This window comes from Seriola aureovittata, chromosome 2 (assembly GCF_021018895.1).
Source record: "Seriola aureovittata isolate HTS-2021-v1 ecotype China chromosome 2, ASM2101889v1, whole genome shotgun sequence".
Lineage (NCBI taxonomy): Eukaryota > Metazoa > Chordata > Actinopteri > Carangiformes > Carangidae > Seriola > Seriola aureovittata.
The window spans coordinates 18,774,227-18,787,118 of NC_079365.1; the positions used below are offsets into that span (position 1 = coordinate 18,774,227).

General features: G+C 42.0%; 2 protein-coding genes across 3 annotated transcripts; one reads left to right on the forward strand and one right to left on the reverse strand.

Annotated features, from left to right (window-relative positions):
• The first annotated feature begins 1,844 nt into the window (after positions 1-1,844).
• slc45a1 (solute carrier family 45 member 1) lies at positions 1,845-9,455 on the forward strand. Of its 2 annotated transcripts, XM_056394904.1 has the most exons (10): positions 1,846-2,027; positions 2,641-3,081; positions 3,196-3,288; positions 3,607-3,831; positions 4,057-4,940; positions 5,032-5,185; positions 5,314-5,490; positions 5,649-5,854; positions 6,207-6,432; positions 7,696-9,455. In XM_056394904.1, the coding sequence occupies exons 2-10, from the start codon at positions 2,661-2,663 to the stop codon at positions 7,722-7,724; spliced, it is 2,415 nt and encodes an 804-aa protein (XP_056250879.1). In that variant the 5' UTR covers positions 1,846-2,027; positions 2,641-2,660; the 3' UTR covers positions 7,725-9,455. The 2 variants fall into 2 exon arrangements, with proteins under 2 accessions (XP_056250870.1, XP_056250879.1); XM_056394895.1 differs by having other exon boundaries at positions 1,845-2,027; positions 6,207-9,455.
• Positions 8,790-11,436, reverse strand: si:ch211-222l21.1 (prothymosin alpha). Its single transcript, XM_056394932.1, has 5 exons — positions 11,239-11,436; positions 10,540-10,623; positions 10,047-10,110; positions 9,791-9,864; positions 8,790-9,686 (listed from the first exon to the last, which is right to left on the reverse strand). The coding sequence occupies exons 1-5, from the start codon at positions 11,287-11,289 to the stop codon at positions 9,615-9,617; spliced, it is 345 nt and encodes a 114-aa protein (XP_056250907.1). The 5' UTR covers positions 11,290-11,436; the 3' UTR covers positions 8,790-9,614.
• Positions 11,437-12,892: the final 1,456 nt, after the last annotated feature.

Below are 12,892 nucleotides of genomic sequence, written 5' to 3' on the forward strand. Positions count from 1 at the left end.
TAGTTTATGAAATAAAATAAGGTATGACTTTTGATGTAATAAGCCTATTGGAAAACTACTGTCAACTTCATATTCATATACATACATGAAATATGTCCACATCTGCTAACATCTCTTGAGTATGACATACCTGTGTTGAGCTCCTCTATAGATATATCAGTGTATTGTTAAATATGTTTTATCACTATCTAGCCATCTCTCTATGATGTCGCTTGGCACTGGAGAACTTAAGGAGATGGTAGCACTGTAGGCATTAGTAAATGTAAAAGTGGTGTCTTAGCACAGACCCAGAAATGTCAACAAAAACTAATTAAACTTGAAGGAAAGCGAGTGAAACAGCTCAGACCCACTCCCTGATAGCAATGAAGCACTTACTCTACAGATCATCTCACTTACCATCTGCGCAGGTTACCATCAGGTGAGCCCAACCAATACAAACCTCTCAAAGAATATAGAAAAACAAACAAAGCAATAATTAAAGATTCCTCTGTTGCTGCTGACAAACACAGTCTGTCCATGACCACACACACGTGTTGATTTACTGCAGGCAACAAACCGTTTTCACAGCAAACATTTTGGTTTGTCATAGAAGGAAAAGCACAGGTGTAATTAATAACATTAAAAACGACTGTTTTCCATTTAGGTGTGCTTGTCTGAAGGCCCTTTTATTGTGCACACCCATCGTTAAAGAAATTACTTGCACCTGTGCTTTCTCTGTTATGACAAGTCAACATGTTTGCTGTGAATAAGGCCTGTCTGACCGTCCCTCTGCACACTGACACACTGTCACAGATTGAGCAGAAGATCTGCACCGACAACACAAGTAGAAAAAAAAACAAATAAACTGCACAAATTAAACAAACTTGTGTTTTGTGGAATAACATGTTAAGTTACCTGTTAAGTTGCCAGATTCACCAAAACGCTTTCTATTCCTTTGTATGCATTATTTTCTTCAGATGAATTACCAATGTATTGCTGCTGCTGCTACATCTCTCATCTCCTCAGGGTTCATTTAACCAAATGTAAAATGTAAAAGGTATTATTGGATTATATGTGTAAAGTATGACTTTAATATTGCAGCTGGTACAAGTTATATTTTGTATTAACAAGGTGAATCTGTAGGCTAAAGTAACTAATAATTAAAACTTGAAAATAAATGTAATGGAGTACTCATTACTACAAGATTATATATTGTACATATTGTGCATTGCCTTTAACTTTGTTCAGTCTCTACTCTGTAGAGTAGTTGTAGATAATGGCAAACGTCAACCTCGCTCAGATTGGAAAGCACATGCTGAAATGTACTGAAACTGGAGTTGTGAGCCATGAAGATGTTTAGTATGAAAGCTTAAATGCGAGCTGTGAGATTTCCTCTCTTTTTTCACATCTATTGGGCAGTGGTGGAACTAGTAGTCTGCTCAGGAAATATTCAGATCCTTTACTTGAGTAAAATAAGTATGTTAAAAAAATACTCCTGAAAATTCTGCATTTTAAAAATCTTACTTAAGTAATATACTGGTTAGGGTCCCGACACAGGGGCCTTTCCTTCCCAAGCTGGCCACAACATTGATCTCTAAATCATTTAATTATTAATGGGAGTGAAAAGAGGAAGAAAAAAAAAATTCAGAATATGAAACTCTGTGACCAAATAAGGGAAAAATGTCTTTGACTCATAGACATCTTAAATGTGACCATCTTGACCGTAAACTCCTCTTCTGAAAAGCAGCAAGTAACTGGATCTGTCAGATGAGTGTAGCTGGGACTCTTCCGCTGGTGCTGATGTTGCAGGGAGGGGCGTGACGTCACCGGAGAGACCGGAGGAAAAGGCGAAGGGGGGAGAGGAGAAGAGGGGGGGAAAGAGCAGGGACGGAGGAGAGAGCAGGGGATGACTGCATCAAAGGAAAAACAAAAAGAATAACAAAACAATCATGACTCTTGTAATTCAGCCTACGTTTTTTATAAATCATAACGGTTGCTCTGTTTACCTACACTGTATGCCGCAATAAATGACGAGTCGCCCCGGTAAGGTAATTATGATTGCACGCCTTCTTCATCTTCTAACACAGCTGAGTCGATTGTGTGGTCGTCACCTTTAGACACAAATGTCAAGTCCAGGAAAATATCGAGAGTCTTTAGATAAATAGTCGATCGGTTACGTGGCTACAAATAGGTTCTATAGGCTATTGGTCAAATATTTCATTTGCATTTGAGCGATAGTGACACGTTATCCTTGTGATCGTCTTGAAAGCCGTCATTAAAACCCCCAGCGGCCCCATTGTGTCCGATCTGAGCTTCCTCCATGAAAAATTAAAATGGAAACAGGCTTCATGAGAGCGCTGCCGCATACTACACTGCTGTAGTCAGCCACGCCGAGCACATGGGCTCTGCGCACAACACTTACATGCGCATTGGTTGCAGTGCGTCGTGCCCATCATTGCTGTGCCATCGCTGCTGTCTGCTGATGACTGCAGTGTCCTCTTGGTAGCACTACACAACCATCAGCAGCACTAAGTTACTCACATGCTCACCATGCCAAATTGTGTTGCTCTTGAATGACCTCTAATTTGAACAATTAAGCCAGAACAAGTTGTAATCATGTCTGAGTTTTAACTTGAAAACTTTTTTTTTTTAATACTGCAGTGTAAACTGGCTTGAGAGAGATGTCATCTCCGGGCATGGGCACCCCCAGTGACCCCCTTTTGGCCAGTCCAGGAGGGAGGTTATCCACAGCTCAGGAAGGTATCTGGAGGGGATCACTTCCCAAAACTGCCAGCTTTCCCATATCCACCACTCGGCACCTCAGTCACCGAGCCAACAACTTCCAAAGACAGCCAAAGCGTCGGAAGCTGATAAGACCTTCTCCACCTCCACCACCTAACACACCCTGTCCCCTGGACCACCTGGACCTCAGTGAAATTCCCCCGAGACGAACCTTCCAAGAGCTACTCTTCAATGGCTGCATCTTGTTTGCTATTGAATTTAGCTATGCCATGGAAACAGCTTACGTGACTCCTGTGCTTCTTCAGATGGGCCTGCCTGATCAGTTCTACAGCTTGGTGTGGTCTATTAGCCCCATACTGGGTAAGCAAACAACTGATGGAAGTTGACGTGTGAAACATTGTACTTGTGGAAAGCAATAATATTGTTGCACTCGATCAGCAGCCTCTAACTCGCTCCTCTGTTTTTGGCTTGAAGGATTCCTCGTTCAGCCTCTCATAGGAGCGTGGAGTGATCGATGTACATCCCGGTTTGGGCGAAGGAGACCTTTCATTTTTGCCTTGGCTATAGGTAAGAAATTTTAAAAGAGTCATTAAAATCATAGCTGCAGAGGCCAAGATCTTATAGATAGCAAAACAAAAAGAAAACACACACACACACACAAAACCACTGCTGTTTGCTTCCAATGCTGTAACTTAATAACAGCTTTCATCACACCTTTTCAGCCTGGTAAATGTCCTCATATTTCAATCTCCATGGCCCCAATGTTTCACCCTGTTTTGTAGCATCCCAACCCCCGACGGAAGCTTTTTTTCCCTCATGAGAAAGATGTCTGTGGAGCTGTTGTTCGGACATTAAAAAACTTTCCTCTGCTTTGCTTGTTCATAGGTGCTTTGGTTGGTTTAACGCTGGTGCTGAACGGGCGGGACATTGGAGTTGTTCTGGCTGACACAGCTTCAAATCACAAGTGGGGAATTATCCTGACAGTGTGTGGTGTGGTTCTGATGGACTTCAGTGCTGATTCAGCCGACAACCCGAGCCATGCCTACATGATGGATGTGTGCAGCCCAGAAGACCAGGATCGGGGGTTGAACATCCATGCACTGCTGGCAGGTAAGGAAACACTTTACATGGTTACAAATTCAGGTTTACTTCATTATTATACTGTATAATTTAAACAGTAGTGGGGTAGAAGATGGTAACTATAACTAATATTCTGTTAAGATATTGTGGTGAAAACAGCTGAAAATTAGCTTTAAGAAATCAGCAGCTATTGGGATAAGTGAAATAATATCTTTTCATCACCCTGTTATTTTTATTCTTATTTTTTTTATACAGGACTAGGAGGTGGATTTGGCTACATAGTGGGTGGTATCAACTGGGACCAGACACACTTTGGAAGATCAATGGGAGGTCAACTGCGGGTCATATATCTGTTTACTAGTATCACTTTGGTGATTGCCACAGCCATGACTCTGATGAGTATCCCTGAACGGCCTTTACCAAAGAGCCAGCCAAACAAAAACTCCAGCAAAAACCATCTGAAGAGCCCCAGCCTTCCTCTTCCTCCCTCTCCCCCTGTTCACCCTGGATCAGCTCTGGGACGGGATGAAGAAGACGAGGATGGTCTTTACAGCTACAATTACTCGAAATCTCACCCTGCTGGCCCTCTTGCCCATTCTTGCAGCGGCCTCAGTCTTGCTAGCCCCATATCACCCCTGAGCCCCCTCACTCCAAAATATGGCAGCTTTATAAGTAGGGACAGCTCGCTCACAGGCATCAATGAGTTTGCCTCCTCGTTAGGAACCTCCTATATAGACAGTGTGCTCATAGACTGCTATACAGGTCAGCAGATGCCACAGGCCCTGCCCCCCAATGCCACCGCTGCGCCCCTGCCTCCAGGGGGCTCCCCTCCTCCGGAGGAGTCTATACAGGGGGCAGGGAGCAATCCTGCAGGACAGACCCAGGCTGATGTGGTGTCTTGTCCGGTCGGAGAAACTCAGGATGTAGAAGCACCCCAGCCCGAAGGAGATGCACAATCTCATGAGGCATCTCAGGTCACAGCTGGAACTGGAGCTCAGCCTGCTGCAGGGTCACATCGAGGCTCCACTGCTGGTATCCTCAAGCGACCCCAGAGTCTCGCGCTGATAGAGGAGCCCATGGCAACACAGATTGTTGGGCTGGAGAATGGACGCAGGAGAACAGTGACCTTCAGCCAGCAGGTCAGACACATTTTTTGAAAATGGCAAAAGCTGTTTAGTCAGTCGGTAAGCATTTTTTAACACAGTGCCTGTCTGTTTTTGTCTGATGAAGGTTGCAAACATTTTGCTGAATGGGGTGCGATATGAGAGTGATCTGAGTGAGAACATGGAGACAGGAGAATCCCAAATGTCAATGAAGCTGCTGTGTATAGCCATCTACAGGATGCCTCCCTCTCTGCGGAGTTTATGCACTAATCATTTTTTAGGTGAGAAAAATGATTTCCATTCAAATTCAGCTTAGTAAAAAAAAAACCTGCAACACCTTCACAGCTGGCTCTGGTTTTGCATTTAAAAGGAACTGAGATAATACTCTTTGTTTTTCTCTGTGCTGTAGGCTGGCTTTCCTTTGAAGGCATGCTGCTCTTCTACACTGACTTCATGGGGGAGGTTGTGTTCGAAGGAGACCCCAAAGCACCCCACGACTCCGAGGCTTACCAACGCTACAATGCTGGTGTTAGCATGGGCTGCTGGGGCATGTGCATCTATGCATTCAGTGCTGCTTTCTACTCAGGTAAAGTACACTCATAATCACATCATGGCTTGGGTGTCAGTATAGCGCTGCCCCAGCAAGAGTAATTTCTCATCCTAGTTGAATTTGTGCAGTAATTTGTCTTCCTTACAGCTTTACATTTATACTCTCTGTTCCTCTCTCTGTTCTTAAACTTCCAGCCATATTGGAGAAACTGGAGGAGCGTTTCTCTCTTCGCACTCTCTATTTTTTCGCCTACTTGGCGTTCGGTTTGGGCACAGGCCTTGCCACACTGTCCACCAACCTCTATGTGGTACTGTCTCTCTGTGTCACCTATGGGGTGCTCTTCTCCTCTCTATGCACGCTGCCTTACTCTCTGCTGTGTGAATACTACCAGAGTCCTCAGGTCAGTCTCCAGATATGTGCAGGTCTAGCATTAACTAGTTTGTAGAGTAATAGTTGTCCTCATGGTATTCTTAGAACTTAAACAGCTTGGGAAATTTGCTCATTCGCTATCTTCCCAAGAGTTAGATGAGAAGATTGATACCACTCTAATATCTGTCTACTAAAACAAAGAAATGTTTTTCAGTTTCTTTGTGAGCTAATTGACTGCTAATGGTTGTGGTATCAGTCCTCTCATCTAACTCTCAGCAAGAAAGCAAATAAGCCTGTTTCAAAAAATTATGAAGTACTGTTGTGATTTGTGTGGCATCTTCGAGATATAGCATATAACTGAACTTTTCCTCTATCTTCTACAGTTTTGTGGCTCATTGGAGGAAGGGACCAAACGAGGGATGGGGGTGGACATCTCTCTGCTCAGTTGCCAGTATTTCCTGGCTCAGATCCTGGTCTCGGTGGCGATGGGACCTCTGACCTCACTGGTGGGTGGGGCCCAGGGAGTGATGTACTTTGCAAGCCTGATGTCATTCGTGGGCTGCCTGTACTCTTCTCTCTGCGTGGTGTACCAGCTGCCCCCCCCTGAGGGTGAGCCCCCCGAAAGCGAGACTCAGCCACTGTTGGTGCACATTTAGAAAAGTCTCTTAATTTACTTTACCTCACATGCACACACACACACACACTCAACGGCACACGCTCTCACGCTGTCGCTTAGTGTCTGAGTGTGTTGACCTTCACAGCACTGATAGGACAAATGCACTGTACATCCTGCCGCACACTGTACAGCACAACTCCATATATCGTTTCACACTAATCAGCACTACTGTTCTCAGAGCTAGACAGACAGACAGACATACATTGGCCACTGCTCTAATACGTGTATACATGACCAGTGTGTTCATACAGTGTGTGTGCCCATGCATTTTTTTTCCTAACCTTTGCAAATGAATGTGACCTTTTTGAATGCAGTGTGGGACAAATGGGTTTGTGTGTGTGTGTGTGTGTGTGTGTGTGTGTGTGTGTGTGTGTGTGTGTGTGTGTGTGAGTGTGAGTGAGTGACCTCTTTAAGTATAGATAAGCTGTTCTTGTGTCTGATTCTTTGCTGTAAAATCTTGCATCATCTTTTCTTGCTTGTTGGTGTTTAGTATAGAAATGTTGATCACCACATACAGGCTAACCACAGCTTTCCCCTCTTTTTCTTCCTTTTATCAGTTGCCTAATGTCTGCATGAGCTGCAATGTAACCTCTTAAAGCCTTGTGTTAATGTTTTGTTGTGGTCATATGGCCAAGGGAATGTCTACCTGCCTGTTTCTCTGAGTTAGCATATTAGCATCACACTTTGAGCAGGATTTTCTGACTAAATGAATGTGCTGCCAGTGACCACTCACACTCACTGTTAACGCTTCTTCATTAATTCAAGAGTTCTTTTGACATAATTTAGCAAACACATACTTAATATTCACGTGAAGCTGAACAGTGCTTAATCACAGTTACAGACTGGAAGGGCTTCACATTTTAACAGTAAGTAAAAAAAAAAACACTTTCCACACAGTCCAGTCATAATATGACTTAACCAGTGTGCTATCCCCAAATTTCACAGTTTAGTGCTGGGTGACTCTTGGTCAAGCCCAGAGTATGAGTACAATGCCAATTAATTATTTAATCAGAGCCATGACTAATAGGGTGACACACATAAACACGCTTATACACAAACTTTCAAAAACACAGAGAAATGTGTACTGGTGGCAAATTCTGTCCGGGCCCTCACTAAGCCATGGGCAGCCCTGTGAGCTGTCACGCTACTCCTGGCCATACCATTGTAATAATGACAGTGATTCTTGTCATTATCAGGAAGAGGAGAAGTTGAAACTGGGGTGTGAATCAGCATTCAGTCGGAAACCGAACAAAAGAGAAGAACAGCAAACAGAGAGAAGACTCATGTGAACTATGGGTCACCCCGAAGGTGGACAACAGTGAGACAAAAGACTGTGGGGGTCCATAGAGCCAGCAGCAAGTACTTATTGGCATCATTAGGGCGCATGCTTAAGGTAGTAGGCTTCTGCTCCACCACGCTATGCCCATCAACTCAGTATAGTGATGATCTTACATTTGTTGGCCAAGTTCACCACAGGAATTATCAGACTTTATTCCTTTTCCATCCTAAAGCAGCCATCTTCATGGTACATTTATTTTTTACATCTGTTGTGCCATGGCCTACGATATGCTTTGTCTGTTCAGCCTCAACACAGGTACCAAGTCTGACTTCAGGGCTTTAACATAAGGTAAACTTTAGTATGTATTCCGTTTTAAACTTTTCATTGTGATGGTTTCATTGACTGGCTCACACATTGAGCACCCCGACATTATTGCTGCCTCAGCAGTGTCAATAATTGCCTACTATTAAAGCCTCCTGGACTGACTGGATGCACACCATGCTAATGTTTCTGAGGAAACTAATTGTATGGCTCATGCTGTTGCAGCTTGCTTGAGAAAAAAAAAAAACACCACATTTGAGCTTTTGTGTTATATGGTACCACCTATTGCTCAATATTAGCAGTGTTACTGTAAAAGCTACTTTTATTCAGGGTTCAGTTAAAACTAAAATGATGATTTTGCCATTTCTGACTCCTGTGTCAATTATTGTTTGGATTTTATCTCTGATCATTGTAACCCATACCAGTTGTCACCCAGATAACTTGAGGAATAATGTTCTGCAATCCTTACCTACACCACATGGGGGAGCCAAGAGACAAAACCACTATCCATTGAGTCTGTGCACTTTTCCATTACCAAGTGAGTGAGATTATTCCTGTTCCTTCTTGCATCTTAGCCAGCCATTTTCCATGTTAAGAAAAAATTGGGTCAAGTGACATCATCTACTTATAAATACATGGTTTTAAAAGGCAATGATTTTCTACAAACAGGTAACATGCTCACAAAATAAATAAACTTAAGTAAAAAGACAATTTATTTGTTAATCAGAATATACAAAGCAGTGGCTGAAGTAACCGAATGTCATTCTGGTTCTGAAAAAGGCAGTCTTGGACACAAAACTGGGCTACCCAGCCATAACATAAAACTCATTGAAAACGTAAGAAAAACAAAGTATAAATGGTACAAACTTGCGTGGAATGCATACAGAACAAATGACCAAAGCTTTAAGATTTAAGAGGGGTTAATTTACATTGCAAAATCCTGCCTCCATAGAACAAGGTCAAGCAGTCTTATCATGGAGGCACAAGACAGAGCCCCTTTATTCATTTGCACCATCTGTCATGTTAACAGGGCAGCCAAGCCAAGGATTAACTAGCAGCTCAACACAAAAAATTATGCCTCAACTAATAATGCTAACAACTGTCCATTAGCCCCTGCTTAAAACTTATCTTTGGTCCTTTAAGTGAATCTGAGAGGTCAACATGAGCCTTGGAGGAGGTGAGCAGCTGCCTGTGTGTATGAATCATCTGGTCAGCACTGCCATAATAGAGATTGTGCTTCTAACATACTGATATAAAATCAAAAAATTAAAGAACTGATCTCATGGTGTGGCCCAATTTGTACAAGTAGAAAAAAGCTCATTTTAAAGACCAATAAATAACATTTCATAAAAAAAAGGATGCAGGGCCACTATGTTTCAGGACTCCAGTGCAATGTGATAACATGGGAGCAAACAAAAAGAAATCTCTCTCAAAGAAACAGAAAGCACAAGCTCTACAACATTATGTTGACCAGGCTGGTAAGACAGTGCTGCAAACAAGTTGCAGGGCAGAGATCTAAGCCTCCACTTCTGCCTCTTTTGAATCTCCATTTTCCTCTGTCTTCTGCTTTTTTGTCTCCGCCTTTTCCTAATGAATAAAAAAAGAAGAGTATTTCATGCATAAGAAAAGATTAAGAGTTCACCAGATTAGTCAACACATATGAAAAACAAGTGATTACATTGTACACCCACCTCATCCTCCTCAGCAGCACGCTTCACCGGCTGTGCATCAGTCTCCTCAGCAGGGGGCGCCTCCTCTGCATTCCCTGTAAGCACAGTTTGCCACTTCAGAAAATACATCCTTTACTTTCAATGTAATTAAAACAAAAAGATTTACTTGTACAAGGTCTACGCAAGGGAACAATATCTATGTGGCAGATTGGAAACTTGTTAAACATGGTTGCTTGAGTCTTACTGCAAACAAAAATGCAGTTTTCTATGAACATACCATCTCCATTCTTGTGTTCCTCCTCTGCGGGTTCTTCCACTTTGTCACTGTGATCAGCACCATTCTACACGAGAAGAGGAAAATGTCAATCCATGCCAGGGCTTTTATTATGTGAGCAATATTGTAGGATAATGGATAATATTTTCAGTATTAAAGAGAAAAAGAAATCAAAACATGGAACATAGTTGAAATAATCCTCTCAGAGTCTTACATCTACAGACTCCTCTGGGGACACTTAAAAAAGGCATGTGTATGGAGCTCTTATTAGCTCCCCAGAGGATTAGCTACCAAGCTCTGGGAAACCTCAGACTAGAGACACCAATGGAGACGTCCAAAGACTTGCTAAACAACATCTGTGCCATTTCACAACCCAAACAAAGCACAGTGTGGAGAGCAGCTGAACAGGAGGGGGAGGCGGGTGCAGCGACACCTGCATGATGAGGGGTGCTAAGACAAAAGGCCATGAGGCTGCCTGCCCTCCTCTCCAACTCACTGTGCCATTGGCAGGTGCGTCCCCGTTGTCGGTCTTCTTCTTCTCCTCCTCCTCCACTTCTACTTCTTTCTTCTCTTTCAGCTCCTACAAAATAAAAGCATGCCCCTTAATCAATGTGACGTTCAGCAAAGAGTTTATTCTGAAGTACCAAACGTTCTGGTATTGACACATCTGGTATTGATTTAAAAAAAGCTAGCTTTCGATACATGTGATTAAGTGTAATTCAATTAAAACTGTTAGAAATGATAGTGATAATAATGATTTTTGAACGTTTTCATCCCGAGCCGCGGGTAATGTAACGTTAACGTTACTGTGGCTTCCCGCCCACAGCGGCAGCTCCGCTTCACCAGCTGTACCGTTTCTGCCGCTTTGTCTGCTCAACAACACATTTTTAGCTAACCACATCACATACGTTTGATTTTCCGGGCACAATATTTAGCTGACAATTACTCGTAAATCACCTTGATGGCGTGCGGCTATCGTCAAATGACATTTCAATGTAACAGTAATTTAGGTAAAACACCCCCTCAATTACTGTTTTAACTTACGAGAGGTACCGTTTACTACATCCGTCGAATAAAACACTGTTGTAGGACCTGAACTAGCTTAACAAAAATAAAACAACAACTTGGAAAAGTTCTCAAAAATCTTTTAACACGACGGTTCAACAAAAAGAAAAAAAAACTTAATGAAACGCACCTTGGTTGTAACCTCTGCAGTTGTGGTCGTGTCAACAGCTGTGTCGGCCATGGCTAATTTTGTGAATTAATTTAGATAATTATATTCCTGTTTAGTAAATGATTTTATTTGTTGGCTCTTTGCCTTCGTGTGTATAGTCCAAAGACGCTGAGAGAGAAATGATGTCTGCCCGTCTCCGCTTTTCTCTCGACCTCGTTGAAAGTCCACTATCGTCTGATGCAGCGGCTCGATCTCGCACACGATTGGACAGTGTCGACCGTAGGAGCATTCGATTGAACGAAAAGTTCGTCAATCAGAAGAATACGTCCCGCCTACCAGCTATCTCGTCGTTGATTGGTCAATTGTTTTAAAGCGCTGCACTATGATACCAGAGTTCTTTTTTTCCACAACCCACCAGTTTGATTTTTCACCTGCATTTTGAACAATGGGTGTAAGTAGTGGCCTGTTGTTCAAATCAAAATAATCTATTAGACTCAGCTGACGAATGATTTCTTGTGTCGATGGATTGTAAAAGTTTCTAAACATGTGCCCACGCACCGCATCTTTTGTCTTAGCGCTCTTTCTCTGCAGAGATCGGGTATCAAATTACAAGCAAAAAAGACTAATGTGACGATGTGAAAACCATGCGGCCACTCCTCCTTTCTATATTTAACGCATGTAACGAATGTGCTCCTGCTCGAATGTGCTTACACTTTCACTTTTCACAAGACCTGATCAATTGAACCACACTAGTAACAATGCAACGTGTATATTAGTTATGCACATTACATGAAGGGATTTTAGAGCAACAACATAACCATTTTACAGATTCAAGGTTTATTCTGTATGGATGTTGCTGTGACTCTTAAAATTGCCAATTGAACATTAGTATTTATGAATTGATAAATTTAATTTAACAATAAAGTATTACATTTTCTACTTAAGTTATTAAGGTAACTGAGCTCAATCAGTAGGGAACACTAGTTATCTGTTTTATATTTGATAAAAACAAAAGGGAAAATAAATCGTGTCTCGCATCAGATAGATAAGCCAAGCAATACATGTGACATGTGATTTGTGAGTCTAATAGATACAGTAATGTGGTGTATAGTAGGCTACAGTAAATGTGTGTGCATACAGAACTATGTGAAAACTTATACAGAATGTATTGAAGATATTTTATTCTATTTTATTTGCTGAGAAAGTACAGTTTTCCAAAGCTGAGGAAGGGTTAGGGTAAGACACTTAACTGAGGTCAAGTCTAAACTGTACAACAGGAGTGATCTTTTCTATAGTCATGCACATGCAAAAAAAAAAGAAGAAAAAAAAAGATAGCATTCACAGAAGGGAACTCGTTTGCAAGACCTCACAGACACTACTGAAAGGCTTTTTACAGTTTGTCTCTGATTCACATTTCAAGTGATTAATATGATTTAAATTTGAAATTTCTCCACACATATTGTCCCTGTTAATTAAGAAACCTCTTTTCTTAATAAAATAATGTTGTCTGATACCCCAAGCAAGTTGTTTTTCTTCAACCTCAGAAGTACGAGGTGAACTTTTTTTGCTGTCTCGGCACTTGCTCATCCAACTGTTAAACCAGAGGAAATGGCAACACACAACTCTGTGGTCCCTGAACTGAAAAAATTTTAACCTGCATCTGGTCAGTGTTTCA